Source organism: Microcaecilia unicolor, chromosome 3 (genome assembly GCF_901765095.1).
Source record: "Microcaecilia unicolor chromosome 3, aMicUni1.1, whole genome shotgun sequence".
Lineage (NCBI taxonomy): Eukaryota > Metazoa > Chordata > Amphibia > Gymnophiona > Siphonopidae > Microcaecilia > Microcaecilia unicolor.
The window spans coordinates 24,139,856-24,157,305 of NC_044033.1; the positions used below are offsets into that span (position 1 = coordinate 24,139,856).

Consider the following 17,450-nt stretch of genomic DNA (forward strand, 5'->3'; position numbering starts at 1 on the left):
ATGATCCTTCCAACTCTTATATTTCCAAGTTACTCGCTTTAACGTCGTCCTTTAATCTCCAACTATGCTCCACCTCCCCCACTCATCAAAATGGTCACTGTCTTGATCTCATCTTCTCCTCCAACTGTTCACCTTCTAGTTTCCTTGCCTCTGATCATCCCTCCTCTGATCACCATCTTATAACTTTCACACTTAAATCTCCTCCCTCCCAGTCCCATCCTATCCTATCTAATTTATCTAGGAATCTTCACGATATTGACCCTTCATCTCTATCCTCCCATGTTTCAAACCTCCTCTCTACTGTGGCACCATCCACGTCTGTCAACGAGGCTGTTTCTTCTTACAACAATACTCTATCCTCTGCCTTAGACACTCTTGCACCTTTGATGACCCGCCCTGTAAGGCGTACAAAACCCCAACCTTGGCTGACTTCTAATATCCGCTACCGTTCCTGTACCCGCTCCGCCGAACGCCTCTGGCGGAAATCTCGGGCCCTTGCTGATTTCTTACACTTTAAGTTCATGCTGACCTCCTTCCAATCTGCTCTTTTACATGCCAAACAGGATTATTATATCTAACTGACCAACTGTCTTGGCTCTAATCCTCGACTTCTCTTCACCACATTGAACTCTCTCCTCAAGGTGCCCCTCCCCCAACTCCCCCTTCATTATCTCCTCAGACCCTTGCTGAATTCTTTCACAACAAGGTTCAAAAGATAAACCTTGCTTTCTCTACCTCACCACCTCTCCCTCCACTAGTCCGTTCCCCTCTCTCTCCTTCCCCTCATTCCCTTTCCTCCTTTCCTGAAGTTACTATTGAGGAAACTACACTTCTCCTTTCTTCCTCAAAATGTACCACCTGTTCCTCTGATCCCATTCCCACCCACCTTCTTAATGCCATCTCTCCTACTCTTATTCCTTTTATCTGTCACATTCTCAACCTCTCACTTTCCACTGCGACTGTCCCTGCTGCCTTTAAACATGCTGTGGTCACACCTCTCCTTAAGAAGCCTTCACTTGACCCTACTTGTCCCTCTAATTACCGACCCATCTCCCTCCTTCCTTTTCTCTCCAAATTACTTGAGCGTTCTGTTCCCCGCCGCTGCCTTGATTTTCTCTCCTCACATGCTATTCTGACCCATTACAATCTGGTTTTCGCCCTCTCCACTCAACCGAAACTGCGCTTACTAAAGTCTCCAATGACCTATTACTGGCTAAATCCAGAGGTCAATATTCCATCCTCATTCTTCTTGATCTTTCCGCTGCTTTTGACACTGTCGATCACAGCATACTTCTCGATACCCTGTCCTCACTTGGATTCCAGGGCTCTGTCCTTTCCTGGTTCTCTTCCTACCTCTCCCTCCGCACCTTTAGTGTTCACTCTGGTGGATCCTCTTCTACTTCTATCCCTCTGCCTGTCGGCGTACCTCAGGGTTCTGTTCTTGGTCCCCTCCTCTTTTCTATCTACACTTCTTCCCTTGGTTCATTAATCTCATCCCATGGCTTTTCCTACCATCTCTATGCTGATGACTCCCAAATCTACCTTTCTACCCCTGATATCTCACCTTGCATCCAAACCAAAGTTTCAGCGTGCTTGTCTGACATTGCTGCCTGGATGTCTCAACGCCACCTGAAATTAAATATGACCAAAACCGAGCTTCTCATTTTCCCCCCCAAACCCACCTCCCTGCTCCCCCCGTTTTCTATTTCTGTTGATGGCTCTCTCATTCTCCCTGTCTCCTCAGCTCGAAACCTTGGGGTCATCTTTGACTCTTCTCTCTCCTTCTCTGCTCATATCCAGCAGACCGCCAAGACCTGTCGTTTCTTTCTTTACAACATCCGTAAAATCCGCCCCTTTCTTTCCGAGCACTCTACCAAAACCCTCATCCACACCCTTGTCACCTCTCGTTTAGACTACTGCAATCTGCTTCTTGCTGGCCTCCCACTTAGTCACCTCTCCCCTCTCCAGTCGGTTCAAAACTCTGCTGCCCGTCTCATCTTCCGCCAGGGTCGCTTTACTCATACTACCCCTCTCCTCAAGACCCTTCACTGGCTCCCTATCCGTTTTCGCATCCTGTTCAAACTTCTTCTACTAACCTATAAATGTATTCACTCTGCTGCTCCCCAGTATCTCTCCACACTCGTCCTTCCCTACACCCCTTCCCGTGCACTCCGCTCCATGGATAAATCCTTCTTATCCGTTCCCTTCTCCACTACTGCCAACTCCAGACTTCGCGCCTTCTGTCTCGCTGCACCCTACGCCTGGAATAAACTTCCTGAGCCCCTACGTCTTGCCCCATCCTTGGCCACCTTTAAATCTAGACTGAAAGCCCACCTCTTTAACATTGCTTTTGACTCGTAACCACTTGTAACCACTCGCCTCCACCTACCCTCCTCTCTTTCTTCCCGTTCACATTAATTGATTTGCTTACTTTATTTATTTTTGTCTATTAGATTGTAAGCTCTTTGAGCAGGGACTGTCTTTCTTCTATGTTTGTGCAGCGCTGCATATGCCTTGTAGCGCTATAGAAATGCTAAATAGTAGTAGTAGTAGCATGCACAGATGCTCAAGGCCTCACACCAGCTGGCTGGGCGATGCCACTTATTTATTTATTAGGATTTATTTGCTGCCTTTTTGAAGGAATTCACTCAAGGCGGTGTACAGTAAGAATAGATCAAACATGAGCAATAGGCAATTACAGCAATAAAAATATTCAAATAACAATACAAAGTATGGCATGGTATACTACTTACAGTGTCAACACAATATATAATAGAACATTATAGCTGATAGTGGAAGGGTAAGGCAAAGTTGTAACATATAGATGGGTAAGAAAGTAGGAAGAGTTAGACAGTAAGGTGACTGATTTCGAGAAAGTTGCACATGAGGTCAGAAAGATGGTTAAATATTATCTCAGCTAGGGTAGGTGTAAATAAACATGTCCTGCTGCAGTATGTGCAGCCCGAGTCACTCCTTGTGTGTGTGAGTGAGACTAACAAGTTAGTTATTTCTTCCATTAAAGACCTGGTTGAAGAGCCAAGCAGCTGATAGACCCATCGCCCCGGGGGAATAAATGCCTGGCTGTGGCAGGGTGTTAGAGAAGGAGAGAGAAAGGTGGGAGGGAGAATGCTGGACACCATGGGCTGTGGGCTAAGGAAGAAGGGAAGGATGAAGATGCTGGAGGGGGAAGGGGAGAGATGCTAAATTCCATGGGGATAGGGAACAGAAGTAGGGAAAGAGAGAAATCCTGGGGACCATGGGTGAGTTTGAAGGGGATGGAAAGGCAGAGATGTGGAGACTATGGTGTGTGTGTGTTTTATCAGTGTTCAATTTCAAACAAACTAAAGTTGCCTATTCTACAAAAAAAATAAAAAAAGTTTGCATTGGTGTCATCAGTGTGATATCATCCCCTTGCTCCTCCACAAATTCCTGAAAATAGGATGGGGGAAAGCGTGGAGCACTGAGGGACCCCACATGGCATCATCCAATTCTTAGAAACAAAATAAATAAAAATAATAGTGAGAAATGAAAAGTTTGTGTATTTTAAATTCTAACAAGGAAATAAGTGTAAGGATTTATCTTCAGGACTATTAAGATAAGTTTCACAAATAAAGCATAAACATGACCTATATATTTTACGCTTGTACTATTATGGTACGAACATATGAGATTGCCAGTTTGAGGGTCTTTTACTAAGCTGCGGTAGCGTTTTTAGCTCATGGTAGAATCAGCTGGTGGTAAATGCCGAGACGCCCATATGGGTGTCTCAACGTTTATCACCAGCTGGTTTCTACTGTGAGCTAAAAACAGTACCGCAGCTTAGTGAAAGACCCCCTTTATTAGGCAACCTTTTGACTAAGATGCGATTCCTTTTTCATATTTTAAGTTTTATATCTTTTTAATATTTGTGAAAGAGATCAAGAGCCCTGTTTGCTAAAGTGCGCTAGCGTTTTTAGTGCGCACTAAACACTAGAGACTAGCGTTTAGTGCACCTCTAGTGCGGCTTAGTAAACATGGCCCCAAATTTGTCATAAATAAACAGTGATGTGCTTATCTTTCAGTGTTAATATTTGAAGATTAGGTCTTCCCCCACTTCAATCTAATTAGTTACTGTTTGAATGGGAAGAATCCGAGTTGAAGAGGTTCCTGTTCTAGATCTATGTAAATTATAAATGCCCAGCAATCTATTAATAGATGTGCCTATGTTAATCTGCTTTTTACGTCTTGAAATATTTTGCTGTTAACCTCTCTGATACATGTCTAATAATGAAATAGCTGCATTTTTGAATAGGTGAATTAAGGAATCTAATATAGTCATGACTTAAATGATGTGTATATTTGCAGAAGAAATTGAAGAAGAGTCTGAAAATTCACAAGAGGATGACTTGACAGAAAAACAGAAACATCAGTTGAAGCATAGGGAGCTCTTTCTTTCTCGTCAGTATGAATCCCTTCCTGCAACACACATCAGGTAAGAATACTGTTTGACCTAGTAGGTAAATTTTTTAAAAATCTAATACTATGAGTTTATAAATTGAATGGTTTGCAACGGTAATCTGACTACTGAGTTGTAAGATTAATTTTCCATTGGTCATTCTTGTGGTGGTGTTAACTGACCATGGCAACAAAGAGTCTACTTTTTCTCAGAAAAAAAAACGATGGTGGTTTGAGGAAATGCGGGGTTTCTCATATGTGGGGCAGCCGCCAAGAATCTTTATTTTTTCTGTAGTAATGTGCAGATACAATCCTAGCTCTCACCTTTTTTGATCTTTACAGCAAGCCTCTCTGGTACTTCAGCCGACCCTGGGTAAAGCAGAGCACAAATAAGTACCAGCCTCTTCAGTAGAGGTTAATGGCTCTGGTTCTAAATAAATAAATTTATTAATTAAATAAATTTATTCTCCCCCTCCTGATCCTGGAAGATCAGGACGGGAGTTCTGACACCATTCAGTGGTCATGGAACCTGTCCTTGAGGGCAAGGCATGCTAAGAAACATTCTAGCTCTCCACCTGTAATGATCAAAACACACTGGATATAGTGGAGGAGAAAATATTTCAAGGAGCAGTGGTCAGTGCCTGGGTAACTGCACACCAGCTGTACATGGTGCAGCATCTGTGTGAGTGTATAACAAAGTTGTGCTTGATAGAACCCCAAAATAAGGAACTGAGGACTTTGAGTGCCTTGGATGACTCACTGGATTATGAAAAACATTGGATCTGCTTAGCTACAAGACATTTGACACCTTCAGAAAATTATGGTTGCAGTAGAGGCTAGGCATTTAGTCTGATTAAGGGGTGGTAGTCCTCAGTGGATGACATGACTGTCTAGCAGATGTCCAGTCTAAGAATGGAAAGATGTATGTAGACAAACATGAAGATAAACATGTGCTGAATTAAGGACCATGTCATCACCTGCCAGATTCTCTCACTGGTGTCCTCAAACTATTGTGTGCAGTCCAAGAAGCTCACTTTCCCATTTTGGAGTTTCTTTTCATGTCTGTGGAAAGGTTACTGTCCTTTTCATAAGCAGAGACTACCAGTCATGTAGCCAGAGCATATCCAGTGTCCCAGGCAGTAGAATGGAGCACAACAGTGGCCTCAACTAAATTCAACAGAAACCTGTACAAAGTTTCTGAAAACTCCTCCCTCAACACATTACCACTGGCTACAGCAGAGATATTCTTTTGGGACCTCTGGAAAAACATTATAAGGGATAGCTGGGTCTTCAGAAATGTATCCTAGGGGTGACAACTTCATTTCAACTTGGAAACTCATTTTGCAGGTCACACAGTTGTAGCTCACAACTAACCTCTTTCCAGGCTCTGCCATGCTGCAGGCAGAAGCTGAGCCCTGCCATTCGCTTCCTCACAGCAAACAGCACAGCTAATTAACCAGTGCCAGCCAGACTGGGGAAGGGGGTAGCAGGGCAGAGATGGCCCCTTAACGATCTGTAAAGGAGCATCTGTGCTGGCTGGAAGCCAAGGAAATGGACATGAGCTGAGGCTGTGCTAGGTTCGTCCTTGCTGTATGTGCATACATGGGGGAAGGGGAATTTAAAAACGGGGTTTTGGTGCATATTTACTACTTATAAAATTACCCTGCCCTATGTTCAAGTACATACAGCATGCCTCTACGGTTTGGATGGAGTGTGGATGAAAGTCATGACATACACATACCTCTGCATTCTATATAGATCAACCAAATTTGGATGTCTAAAAAAGACAATCACTTAATGAAACATCAACTTGCTAATTAATCAGGTCACACGTAACTAAAAACTGGAAATAACTTAGCAGGGTTTTAAAAATGTTTCGATAGCTTCCTAAAGGAAAAGTCCACAGCCTAAAATTAAAACGGACTGTGCTCAACTTAGCAGGGTTTAAAAAAGGTTTTCATGGCTTCCTAAACGAAAAATCCATAGCCTATTATTAAAATGGACTGTGCTCAACTTAGCAGGGTTTAAAAAAGGTTTTCATGGCTTCCTAAACGAAAAATCCATAGCCTATTATTAAAATGGACTGTGCTCAACTTAGCAGGGTTTAAAAAAGGTTTTCATGGCTTCCTAAACGAAAAATCTATAGCCTATTATTAAAATGGACTGAGCTCAACCATTCTCTCACACACACTCTCTCACACACAGCCTCACTCTATGTCACACACACACTCGCACATTCACTCTGTCTCTCTCTCTCACAGTCACTTTCACACACACTCTCTCAAACATACACACTATGATTAAAACCTTGCTAGCGCCCGTTTCATTGGTCTCAGAAACGGGCCTTTCTTACTAGTATAAAATAAAAAAGAAAAGGTCAGCTAGCAGAGCTGCCAGAACTTCCTTAAGTTTCTTCAGTACCCTCAGATGTATCCCATCTGGCCCCAATACTTTGTCTGCCGTTAGTTTTGCTAGCTTCACAGTCTTCTAAAAATTGATCAAGGTCTACCACATATCCATTCTTATTAGCATTTGTCTGCTGCAGTCCTACTCTCGGCTCGTCATCTGTGTACACAGAACAGAAATATTTGTTGAGCGATTCCACTTTATCCTTATCAGCTTCTATGTGAGTTCCAGCAGTGGATAATGGATCATCTGTCTGTGTAGCAGAATAGAAATAGACAGGTGCAGAGCAGAGTAAGCAGTGGGTCATTTAAGCTGACCTATGATCTATTGATTATGTAACCCATTTTCCATGACCCTACTACAATATAATGAATATAATCAATAACAATTCTGTCATTGTTGCATAAATCACTTCAACAGCTTGTTCTTATATCCTTCAAGGACAATTGACAGTGCCTGCGCAGTTCCTAGATGCATGTTGTTGTGTTGTGCGGTAATGATATTACAATTGTTAAAGACACTGAAATACCTTTTGTATTCAGCAGATGAAGCAGAATCACACTGGTGGATATACATGTGGCAGATTGTGTTCTTAGGTGTATCTACTATACACCACACAGTCCACCTCTCAGCTGCAGTACTGATAGGGTTGTAAAATGGAAGATGATCCTATAAGGATGGAAAGGGGACACAGTTCTTGTATTGTCAACTTTGGATAATAACAATTGTTGAAGAAAGACTCTTTCTTCAACAATTGTTATTATCCAAAGTTGACAATAAAAGAACTGTGTCCCCTTTTTTTTTTAAAGGCCCTTGGTGCTTTTTTCTTTGATTGGATATTTTCATTTGTCAACATTTTTAAAATTCAGATTCTTTGTTCAAACTTCAAATAAATATATTTTGTAGTCTAATTTTGGCCATAAAGAAATATCTTATGTTTCTGTAATGCATCGGATTTTCCTTAGAAATAGTAGAATTCAGAATTGGGGCTGAATAGTAGAAAAATAGAGGAACCGGAGTTGGAATTTGGGATGGGTAATAGAAAAATAAGGGAGTTGGAGTTGACGGTTTGGTATACTGACTCCACAGTCCTGGTTGACAGTGAACAAGCACTGTTAAATCTTATGTTGCCCATAAGGATATGCTGTAGAGTATTGCTCAAGAGCTGTAGGTCATGGAGTGGAGTAATGGTATTTATAGCAGATACGATGGCATATTCAGTTATTACATTACACTGTGGGGCTCATTTTCAAAAAGACAAACACGTCCAAATTGGTATTTTTTTAACCCAATTTTTAGACGTTTTCTATGAAGTCTGTCAGAAGTACATTCAAATCACAAGAGGGCATGTCAGGGGCGTGTTAAGTTCAGGACTTGGGTATTCCTAACACTTGGATGTTTTTCAGTCATAATGGAACAAAACAAAAACATCCAGGGCTATAAGTTGGATGTTTTGGTCTAGACCTGTTTTATTAACAAATAAATATAAAACAAAAAGTGAGGAGACATCTCTTCGGAGAGGAGTATTACAAGTTCGTTTTGCTTTTTAATATATATTTTATATATATCTTTTAGAAGAGAGGAGACCTAAGAGAGTTTTGTCTCGTTATTTCCCTTGGAGCATACATTCCGAGTTACATTTTCTGAGGTTACAAAGACCCCTGAGGCAGGCCTTTGGGCCGAAACATGGCCGTGTTGGGTCATTTTTATGTACATTATGTTACTTTTTAATTTTTATTTTTCATGTGAATAAATATATTATTTTTGGTATCCTCATCCACTCTCCTCACTTTTTGTTTTATATCCCACGGTTTCGTTTTTTGTTTTTGCTTTATTAACAAATAAGCCACAAAAAATGTGCTCTAAATGACCGGATGACCTCCCCTTACTCTCCTAATGGTCACTAACCCCCTCCTATCCCCCAAACATGTGATTAAAAACATTACTTGCCAGCCTCAGATGTTATACCCAGGTCCATTAGAACAGCATGCAGGCCCCTGAAGTAGCGTTAGGGCCTCCAAGAGACACAGCCGGGCCCAGGGCAGAACCGGACCGCTGCACATCGCCCCCCACCCGCCCTCCCGCCCCTTACCTTTCTGTCTCTTACCTCCAAGGGGGGGCCCACAAGCCTTTTTCTGCCTGCCTGCTCCCATGGTCTGTTCTCTTGTCCTGTCTGTGCCGGGAGGCGGGACCTGGATGATTGCATTAATGCGATATTGCGCTAATGCAATCATCCAGGTCCTGGACAGCACGCAGGAGAGGGGAGAGGACAGAGCCAGAATCAGGCAGGCAGGAGGAAGCTTGCCAGTCCCAGCCCCCCCCCCCCCCCTTTGGAGGCCAGGCCCAGGGAATTTTGCTCTCCTCCCCTCCTTCGGCGGCCCTGAGTAGTGTAGTGGTGGGAACAGTGCACTGCAAACAGGTGGACCTAGACCCATACCTCCCATTTTCACTGTTCATAAGAAACCCCCTTTTCATTTTTGAAGTAGCATGCTTTATCCCTGGACATCTGTTTTGCAATGTATAAGAGTTCATATATTTACTCTACAATTGTATTTTTTCAAAAAAATGTATTTACATTATTTTATTTTATTGACATGAGAATTGTTTTTCATACATTTCAACATTATACTATATAGTAAAAAATCTATCTAGCAGGGTTATATTAGTCAAATTCTCTAAAAGAAATATACTTTAAAATATGTGCATCCTTTTCAGGACCCATCGTAGACACACAACATTCTTTAGTCACTCCAGATCGCTCGACAGTCTTTGCTATTAAATGCGAGTCTTTCATCTTGATCTCACCAGATAGCAATGCTATTACCGTGTTTTCTTTTATTCTTATGTACTTGCATTTATCTCCAGTTTACAATCTTCATAGGTATCATGCCAGTCCTCATTACGAATCATTGTTTATCTACAAAAACTATGAGCTGCTTTTTCCACATTCCAGTTACTTTTTTATAATGATATTTTATCATGATATTGTATCATATTTTGTACTTTGATCGTTACAAGAAATGACGCACCATTTACGTCATGCCTAATGCTTTTGGCGCATTTTAGAACCTTTTAAAAGGTAACATATCATCAGTATGTCCTGTTTTAATCTGACATTCTCACAATAGGATTCGAAGACTTGCATGTTTGCTTGAAGGGTCTTTTTAAAGTTAAGATGAGATAATGAAGTCCAGTATTAGTAGTTTGCTATCTTTTATGCTGGTCTCAACATGATATTGTTAGTTGAACAATTTATATATTTGTATAAGATACTTTCTTTTTATATACCATGATGGCATTTACTAGATTTTTGAGCATTATTTTATTTTTTCAAGCAAATACTATATGTACAAACCTCATTTTCTTAAAGAATACATTTTAACATCATTTTTTTCACGATTTTAAAGGCGTGTGTACTTGTTACTTTTTGTGGACTCTTTGCCAATACAACATTTCTTTGATAGCACCTGATTATCAGACAGCCTGGTATAAATGCTATCAATATGATTCTTCTATTCTTACACCTTTCTCATTAGTATTTATCATGGGTTCAGTATTTTTACAGGGATTGACGTCACGAACATTAACATATCACTCTTTGACCCAAATATTAGAATGTTGCTTCTTAGCTTGAGTCATTAGTAGTCGACTAACAATACGACATGTCTTTAGAGCTACATTTCTCATATATCAACTATTTGTTTTTCATAACAACATTGCATCATTCATTGGCGTTTTATGATTGCTATAGGAAATGCCATCATTAGCATTACATATGCCATGCCTAGAACTTTTGGCACCTTTGAACTTTTTTTTAAAGTTTGGCATTTTAACAGTATTTCCTGTTTTTTGGTATTTGTGCAATCAGTTTTGAAGAATTGTATTGCTCCCATGCTTATTTTAAGGCCTGAGCTGATAATGTTCAGATACTAGTATTCTGTAATCTTTGGTGCCAGTGTCAGCGTGACATTATCACTCACATATGTGCTTCAGGTTTTTTTGAGGCTTCTTTTTTTTTTTGTTGTTGTAGGTCCCACAGGTATTTAAAAGATAATACACAGCCTTTTTGTCTTTAGGGGATTGTTTACTAAAGCTTAGCTCGAGTTATCTGAAGTAGCGCCCATAGCAATAAAATGGGCCATGCTGCAGATAACTCGAGCTAAGCGTTAGTAAACAGCTACAAAGACCCAAATACATTTTTTCTCTGGACACATTTTAGGGCAGTATCATTTAATTTATTTATATATTCTTTATATGTTGCATATATAAATATATAGGTTTGGCTCTGCTGATTTCTCTAAACACATATTGTTCATGGGACCAATAATGCAGGCATCACAAATAGCATAATTATTGCTTGTTTTAAATATCTTTTTTGACTTGCTTGATTGTGAGGTAGAGCTTTATCATTCAATATCCAGCTTATTTTCGAAAGAGATCGCTGGCCATTTTTTCGACACAAATCGGGAGATGGCCGGCCATCTCCTGAACCTGGCCAAATCGGTATAATGGAAAGCCGATTTTGGCCGGCTCCAACTGCTTTCCGTCGCGGAGCCGGCCAAACCTCAAGGGGGCGTTTCGGTAGGGTAGCGAAGGTGGGACAGGGGCGGGATGGGGACGTGCTTTGAGATGGCCAGCTTCGCCCGATAACGGAAAAAAGAAGGGCGTCCACTTTGGTCCCTTTTTTTCAGGTCCAGGTCCCAAAAAAGTGGCCGAACTGACCAGATGACCACCGGAGGGAATCGGGGATCACTAACCCCCTCCCACCCTCAAAAAAACAACTTTAAAAACTTTCTTTGCCAGCCTCTATGCCAGCCTCAAATGTCATACTCAGGTCCATCGCAGCAGTATACAGGTCCTTGGAGCAGTTTTAGTGGGTGCAGTGGACTTCAGGCAGGCGGACCCAGGCCCCCCCCCCCCCCCCCCACCTGTTACACTTGTGGTGGAAAATGGGAGCCCTTCAAAACCCACCAGAAACCCACTGTACCCACATGTAGGTGCCCCCTTTCACCCATAAGGGCTATGGTAATGGTGTAGAGTTGTGGGGAGTGGGTTTTGGGGGGCTCAGCACCCAAGGTAAGGGCGCTATGCACCTGGGAGCTATTTTAATTTTTTTTTTTTAATTTTTAGAAGTGCCCTCTATGGTGCCCGGTTGGTGTCCTGGCATGTCATGGGGACCAGTGCACTACAAATGCTAGCCCCTCCCATGACCAAATGCCTTGGATTTGGCCGGGTTTGAGATGGCCAGCCTTGGTTTCCATTATCGATGAAAACCGATGCCGGCCATCTCAAACCCGGCCGTCTCTGACATTTGGCCGGCCCCAACCGTATTATCGAAACGAAAGATGGGCGCCCATCTCGTTCGAAAATATCGTCGGCCCCGCCCCTTTGCGGTGCTGTCCTCTGAGATGGCCGCCCTAAGAGATGGGCGTCCCCGGTTGAAAATGCCCCTCTATGTTTGGTCAGCCAAGATCAGGAATCAATGAAGCAGAGAGGTGACCTGTATAGAAGAGTAGTCTCTACCAGCAGTCTCAATCCAGTGCAGAAGTAGAGGGTGTATTAGAATCCGATTGACTTTGTAATTGCTTCGACACCGCCAGATCTTGACGAGGATGTGGAGGTTCCTTCAGGCTCCAGCCATAAAGCTGCTTCTTGCAGAAGCAATTGGCCTTTCTGTACTTGTGTGACTTTACGCATCTTGTTTTGCATAGCAAAGGATAGGCCAAATGAGTAATTACAGTGATATCTGATCTTTTGTATGCATCACCTCTTGGAACTCCTGTCGTCTCCATAGGGTGATAGTTGATAAATCAGTGAAAAGTTCAGTCTTTGCCCCTTCAAACATTATGTGGCCCACTTGGCGTGCTGCTTGTAGTACTTGCTCCTTCTGGGGAAAACATGAGAAACAAGACAATGGTATCTCGAGGTCGGTCTGGTTGATGAGGCCCTAAGACGTGGTGTGCTTGCTCAAACTTCAAATGCTTTTGAGTCAGTCTCAACTTTTCTACTTTGAAAAATAGGTGGAAAATCTGTTGCATCAATTTAGTCACATCCTCACCTTTATCACCTTCTGGAATGCCTCTCGCATGGATATTATTCCTACGGGCTCTATTTTGTCCATGTTCCACTTTTATAAGCAGGTCTTCATATTTTCTATCGAACATGTCACAGCGCTTATGTAAATTATTATTATTATTGTTAGCATTTGTATAGCGCTACCAGATGCACGCAGCACTGAACACCTGACACAGAGAGACAGTCCCTGCTCAATAGAGCTTACAATCTAAAAATATACAGACAGACAAGACAATTAAGGGTGAGGGAAGTACTGGGTGAGAAAGGAACAAGGGGAGGGCAATTGAGTAGTGGCTAGGAGCCAAAAGCAGTGGTGAAAAGGTGGGTTTTCAGCATAGATTTGAAAACAGGTAGAGATGGAGCTAGACGTACAGGCTCAGGAAGTCTATTCCAGGCATAAGGTGCCGCGATGGAAAAGAAACGAAGTCTGGAGTTAGCAGTGGAGGAGAAGGGGGACAACAAGAGAGATTTGTCCAGTGAGCGGAGTTCACAGGGAGGAATGTAGGGAGAGATGAGAGTGGAGAGGTAATGGGGGGCTGCAAAATGGATGCATTTAAAGGTCAGTAAGAGAAGTTTGAACTGTATGCGGAAGTGGACAGGGAGCCAGTGAAGTGACTTGTTCATGTGTGATAACATGTTCCTCAAACTCGTTTAAGTAATTCCCATGCAGGTCTCTTTTGACATTGAAGATTGCAGCTTTTGGGTGAGGAGGAGGAGTCAAGATGGCGGTTTGGGCTTGAGGCTCTGTGGACGCCAACGCTGAGCTCTTTCAATATTACCTTTTTCTAATACGTCACATACAAAGCGAAAAGGTGCAGTGAAGGGTGTCTTACCATCGGCCCAATCACTCCCTCCGGGCCAGCGAACGCTCCTACAGTTTGCCACGAGCACCCCTGTGGATACTGGCGTGAGAGATCCCGCTGTTGGATTAGCCGAAGGAGCGGCGTTTCCACTTGGGACGGAGACATCATTGTCCCCGCCAGAGCTTAATCCGCCGCTTTGCCCTGCAGCCCTTCGGATGAGCGATGAGGACTCGATGGGACCGGAAGTCGGTAACCAGAGGGCCTCAGACGGTAAAACTCTTCCCCAGGATGCAGATGGTTCGATCATAGAGCCTAAGGCTCCCCAAGCGGTGACTCTACACTCTATTTGGGCAGCAATCCAACAATTAACAACTACGGTCATGAAAACGTCTCAGGATACAGCATTGCTGGTAAATAAGTTTGACTCTTTAACATTAACCTTGGAAACTGTTAAGACTGAACAACTTAACCAAAAAACTGAAATAACTTCGTTAAAATCTGTTACAGATACTTTGATAAAAGATTAAATGAAAACTTCCTTAAAATTGGAACATTTAGAGAATTACAACAGAAGATTAAATTTGAGTTTATTGAACTTTCCTTTTCTAATTGGAGTTACCCCAGTGTATTTCTTTAAAAAATATTTAATGGAAGTTTTGGCTTATCCTCAATCAGCAATACCACCTATTAACAGAGTTTATTATTTGCCAGATAAATTCTCCAAAGCGAATCCAAGTGATAATAATCAAGGTCCAGAGATAAATATGCAGGACTTATCAACATTTCTGGAAGAATCTATTTCAGAAATAACCAGTCGAAGGACTTTATTGATATCGTTCGTTTTCGAGCAAGATTTAAATGCGTTATTAAGACTTTATTTCAAGAACAAAACTAAACTTTTTCATGGTCAAAAAATCTGGATTTTCCCAGACGTGATAAAAAGTACTCAGGATCTCAGGAGAGCGTTTCTAACTTACAGAGAAGAGGTTAAAACTATGGGTGCTACCTTTTTGCTGGCTTATCCCTGCAAATGCTGTATCAAGTATTTAGGGAATAAATATATATTCTCCGAGGACAAGCAGGCTGCTTGTTCTCACTGATGGGTGACGTCCACGGCAGCCCCTCCAATCGGAAACTTCACTAGCAAAGTCCTTTGCTAGCCCTCGCGCGCCCGCGCGCACCGCGCATGCGCGGCCGTCTTCCCGCCCGAAACCGGCTCGAGCCGGCCAGTCTTCTTTTGTCCGCACTCGGTACGGTCGTGTTTTCGCCGTGTCGAGCCCCGGAAAGTCGACCTCGCGCGTCCAATTTGTTTGAACGTGTTTTTTTCCTTCGGGAAAGCTTTGTCCTTGTCGGGAAGTGCTCCGGAAACCCCCCGCCGGGTTTCGTGTAAATCCTCCCCGTACTTCCAGCTTTTTTGCCCCGGTAAGTTTTCTTTCGTCGTCGGGGTAGGCCTTTTTTCGGCCTCGGTCGAGATTTTTTCTCCCTCTAAATTTGGTGCTTCGAATTTCGCCATTTCGGCTTTTGATTTCGCCGGCGTGATTTTTCCGCCCATGACATCGAAGCCTTCCAGCGGCTTCAAGAAGTGCACCCAGTGCGCCCGGGTTATCTCGCTCACTGATCGACACTCGTCGTGTCTTCAGTGTCTGGGGGCCGAGCACCGCCCTCAGAACTGCAGTCTGTGTTCCCTGCTTCAAAGGCGGACTCAGGTAGCGAGACTAGCCCAGTGGAACGTGTTGTTCTCGGGCTCTTCGTCGGCATCGGCACCGGGATCTTCGAGTGCATCGACGTCGTCAGCGTCCAGACCATCTTCCTCGGCCGCCCCTGCATCGAGTGCATCGAGGCATCGGGCCTCTGCATCGGCGCCGAGACATCGGATAGCTGCATCGACGTCGGTGGTACCAGGACCTCGTCTGCTGATGTCGTCGGACGGTGGTGCATCGGGTGGAGTGCAGGTGAGGGCTGTCCATTCCCCTGCTGGTGGCGGTGAGCCCTCGGGTGGGTCTCCGCCTACCCTGAGGGCTCCTGCGGTACAGCCCCCCCGAGATCGACCTTCTTCAGTCTCGGCCCCGAGGAAGCGACGGGTGGATTCGACGTCCTCCTCGTCGGTGCCGGGGAGCTCCGGTGACATGCTTCGGAAGAAATCGAAGAAGCATCGACACCGGTCTCCTCCCCGTGTCGGCACCGAGAGCTCTGGGTCGCCGAGGGATTCGGCACCCAGCAGGCATCGGCACCGAGAGGACCGCTCACCCTCTGTTCAGGAGGTGTCGATGCGCTCCGCTCTGGACAGCCCGGAACAGCCTCCACGCCCGGAACAGGTACTGACGTCGACGCCTGCATCGACCTCTCAGCCTTTCTCTGCAGCCGCTCTAAACGAGAGCCTCCGGGCCGTTCTCCCAGAGATTCTGGGAGAGCTGTTGCGCCCTACCCCTCCGGTACCGGCGGTGCTTGCGCCACCGGTACCGTCGAGCGTGGCGCCGGCTGGCCCATCGCCCAGGTTGAGGTCCCCGACGTCGGTACCGCGTGCGGTACCGACCGCGGCCACCTCCCAGGAAGGCTCCCCGACTACGTCGGCGGAGGGAGCTTCGCCGATGCGGGCGAGGGAGTCTACCTCTCGACGCCCCCATCGTGGACAGGGTTCCACGGAGTCGAGCAGGGCGAGGTTGCAGACACAGGTCCGTGAACTTGTGTCTGACACCGAGGGTGAGGCCTCGTGGGAGGAAGAGGAAGATCCCAGATATTTCTCTGACGAGGAGTCTGGGGGTCTTCCGTCTGATCCCACTCCCTCTCCTGAGAGACAGCTTTCTCCTCCCGAGAGTCTGTCTTTTGCCTCCTTTGTCCGGGAGATGTCTACGGCCATCCCCTTCCCGGTGGTTGTGGAGGACGAGCCCAGGGCTGAAATGTTTGAGCTCCTGGACTATCCTTCTCCACCTAAGGAAGCGTCCACTGTTCCCTTGCACCATGTCCTGAAGAAGACATTGCTTGCGAACTGGACCAAACCATTAACTAATCCCCACATTCCCAAGAAGATCGAGTCCCAGTACCGGATCCATGGGGACCCAGAGCTGATGCGCACTCAGTTGCCTCATGACTCTGGAGTTGTGGATTTGGCCCTAAAGAAGGCTAAGAGTTCTAGGGAACATGCTTCGGCGCCCCCGGGCAAGGACGCTAGAACCTTAGACTCCTTTGGGAGGAAGGCCTACCATTCCTCTATGCTCGTGTCCAAGATCCAGTCTTACCAGCTCTACACGAGCATACACATGCGGAATAATGTGCGGCAGTTGGCGGGCTTGGTTGATGCTCTTCCCCCTGAGCAAGCCAAGCCTTTTCAGGAGGTGGTCAGGCAGCTGAAGGCGTGCAGAAAATTCCTGGCCAGAGGAGTTTATGACACTTTTGATGTTGCGTCCAGGGCCGCTGCTCAAGGTGTGGTGATGCGCAGGCTCTCATGGCTGCGTGCCGCCGACCTGGAGAATAGAGTCCAGCAGCGGATTACGGACTTGCCTTGCCGTGCGGATAACATTTTTGGCGAAAAAGTCGAGCAGGTGGTAGAGTCTCTCCACCAGCGGGACACCGCATTCGACAAGTTCGCCCGCCGGCAGCCTTCAGCTTCTACCTCTACAGGTAGACGATTTTTCGGGGGAAGGAAGACTGTTCCCTATACTTCTGGCAAGCGTAGGTACAATCCTCCTTCCCGACAGCCTGCGGCCCAGGCTAAGCCCCAGCGCGCTCGCTCTC

General features: G+C 44.8%; 1 protein-coding gene across 1 annotated transcript in view; it reads left to right on the forward strand.

Moving 5' to 3' along the window:
* The window catches only part of MTA3 (metastasis associated 1 family member 3), a 429,588-nt gene that overhangs the window by 80,772 nt on the left and 331,366 nt on the right, over positions 1 to 17,450 (forward strand). Inside the window, 1 exon segment of the mRNA XM_030195789.1 lies at positions 4,345 to 4,471. Within this exon segment, the coding sequence (XP_030051649.1) occupies positions 4,345 to 4,471 (127 nt within the window).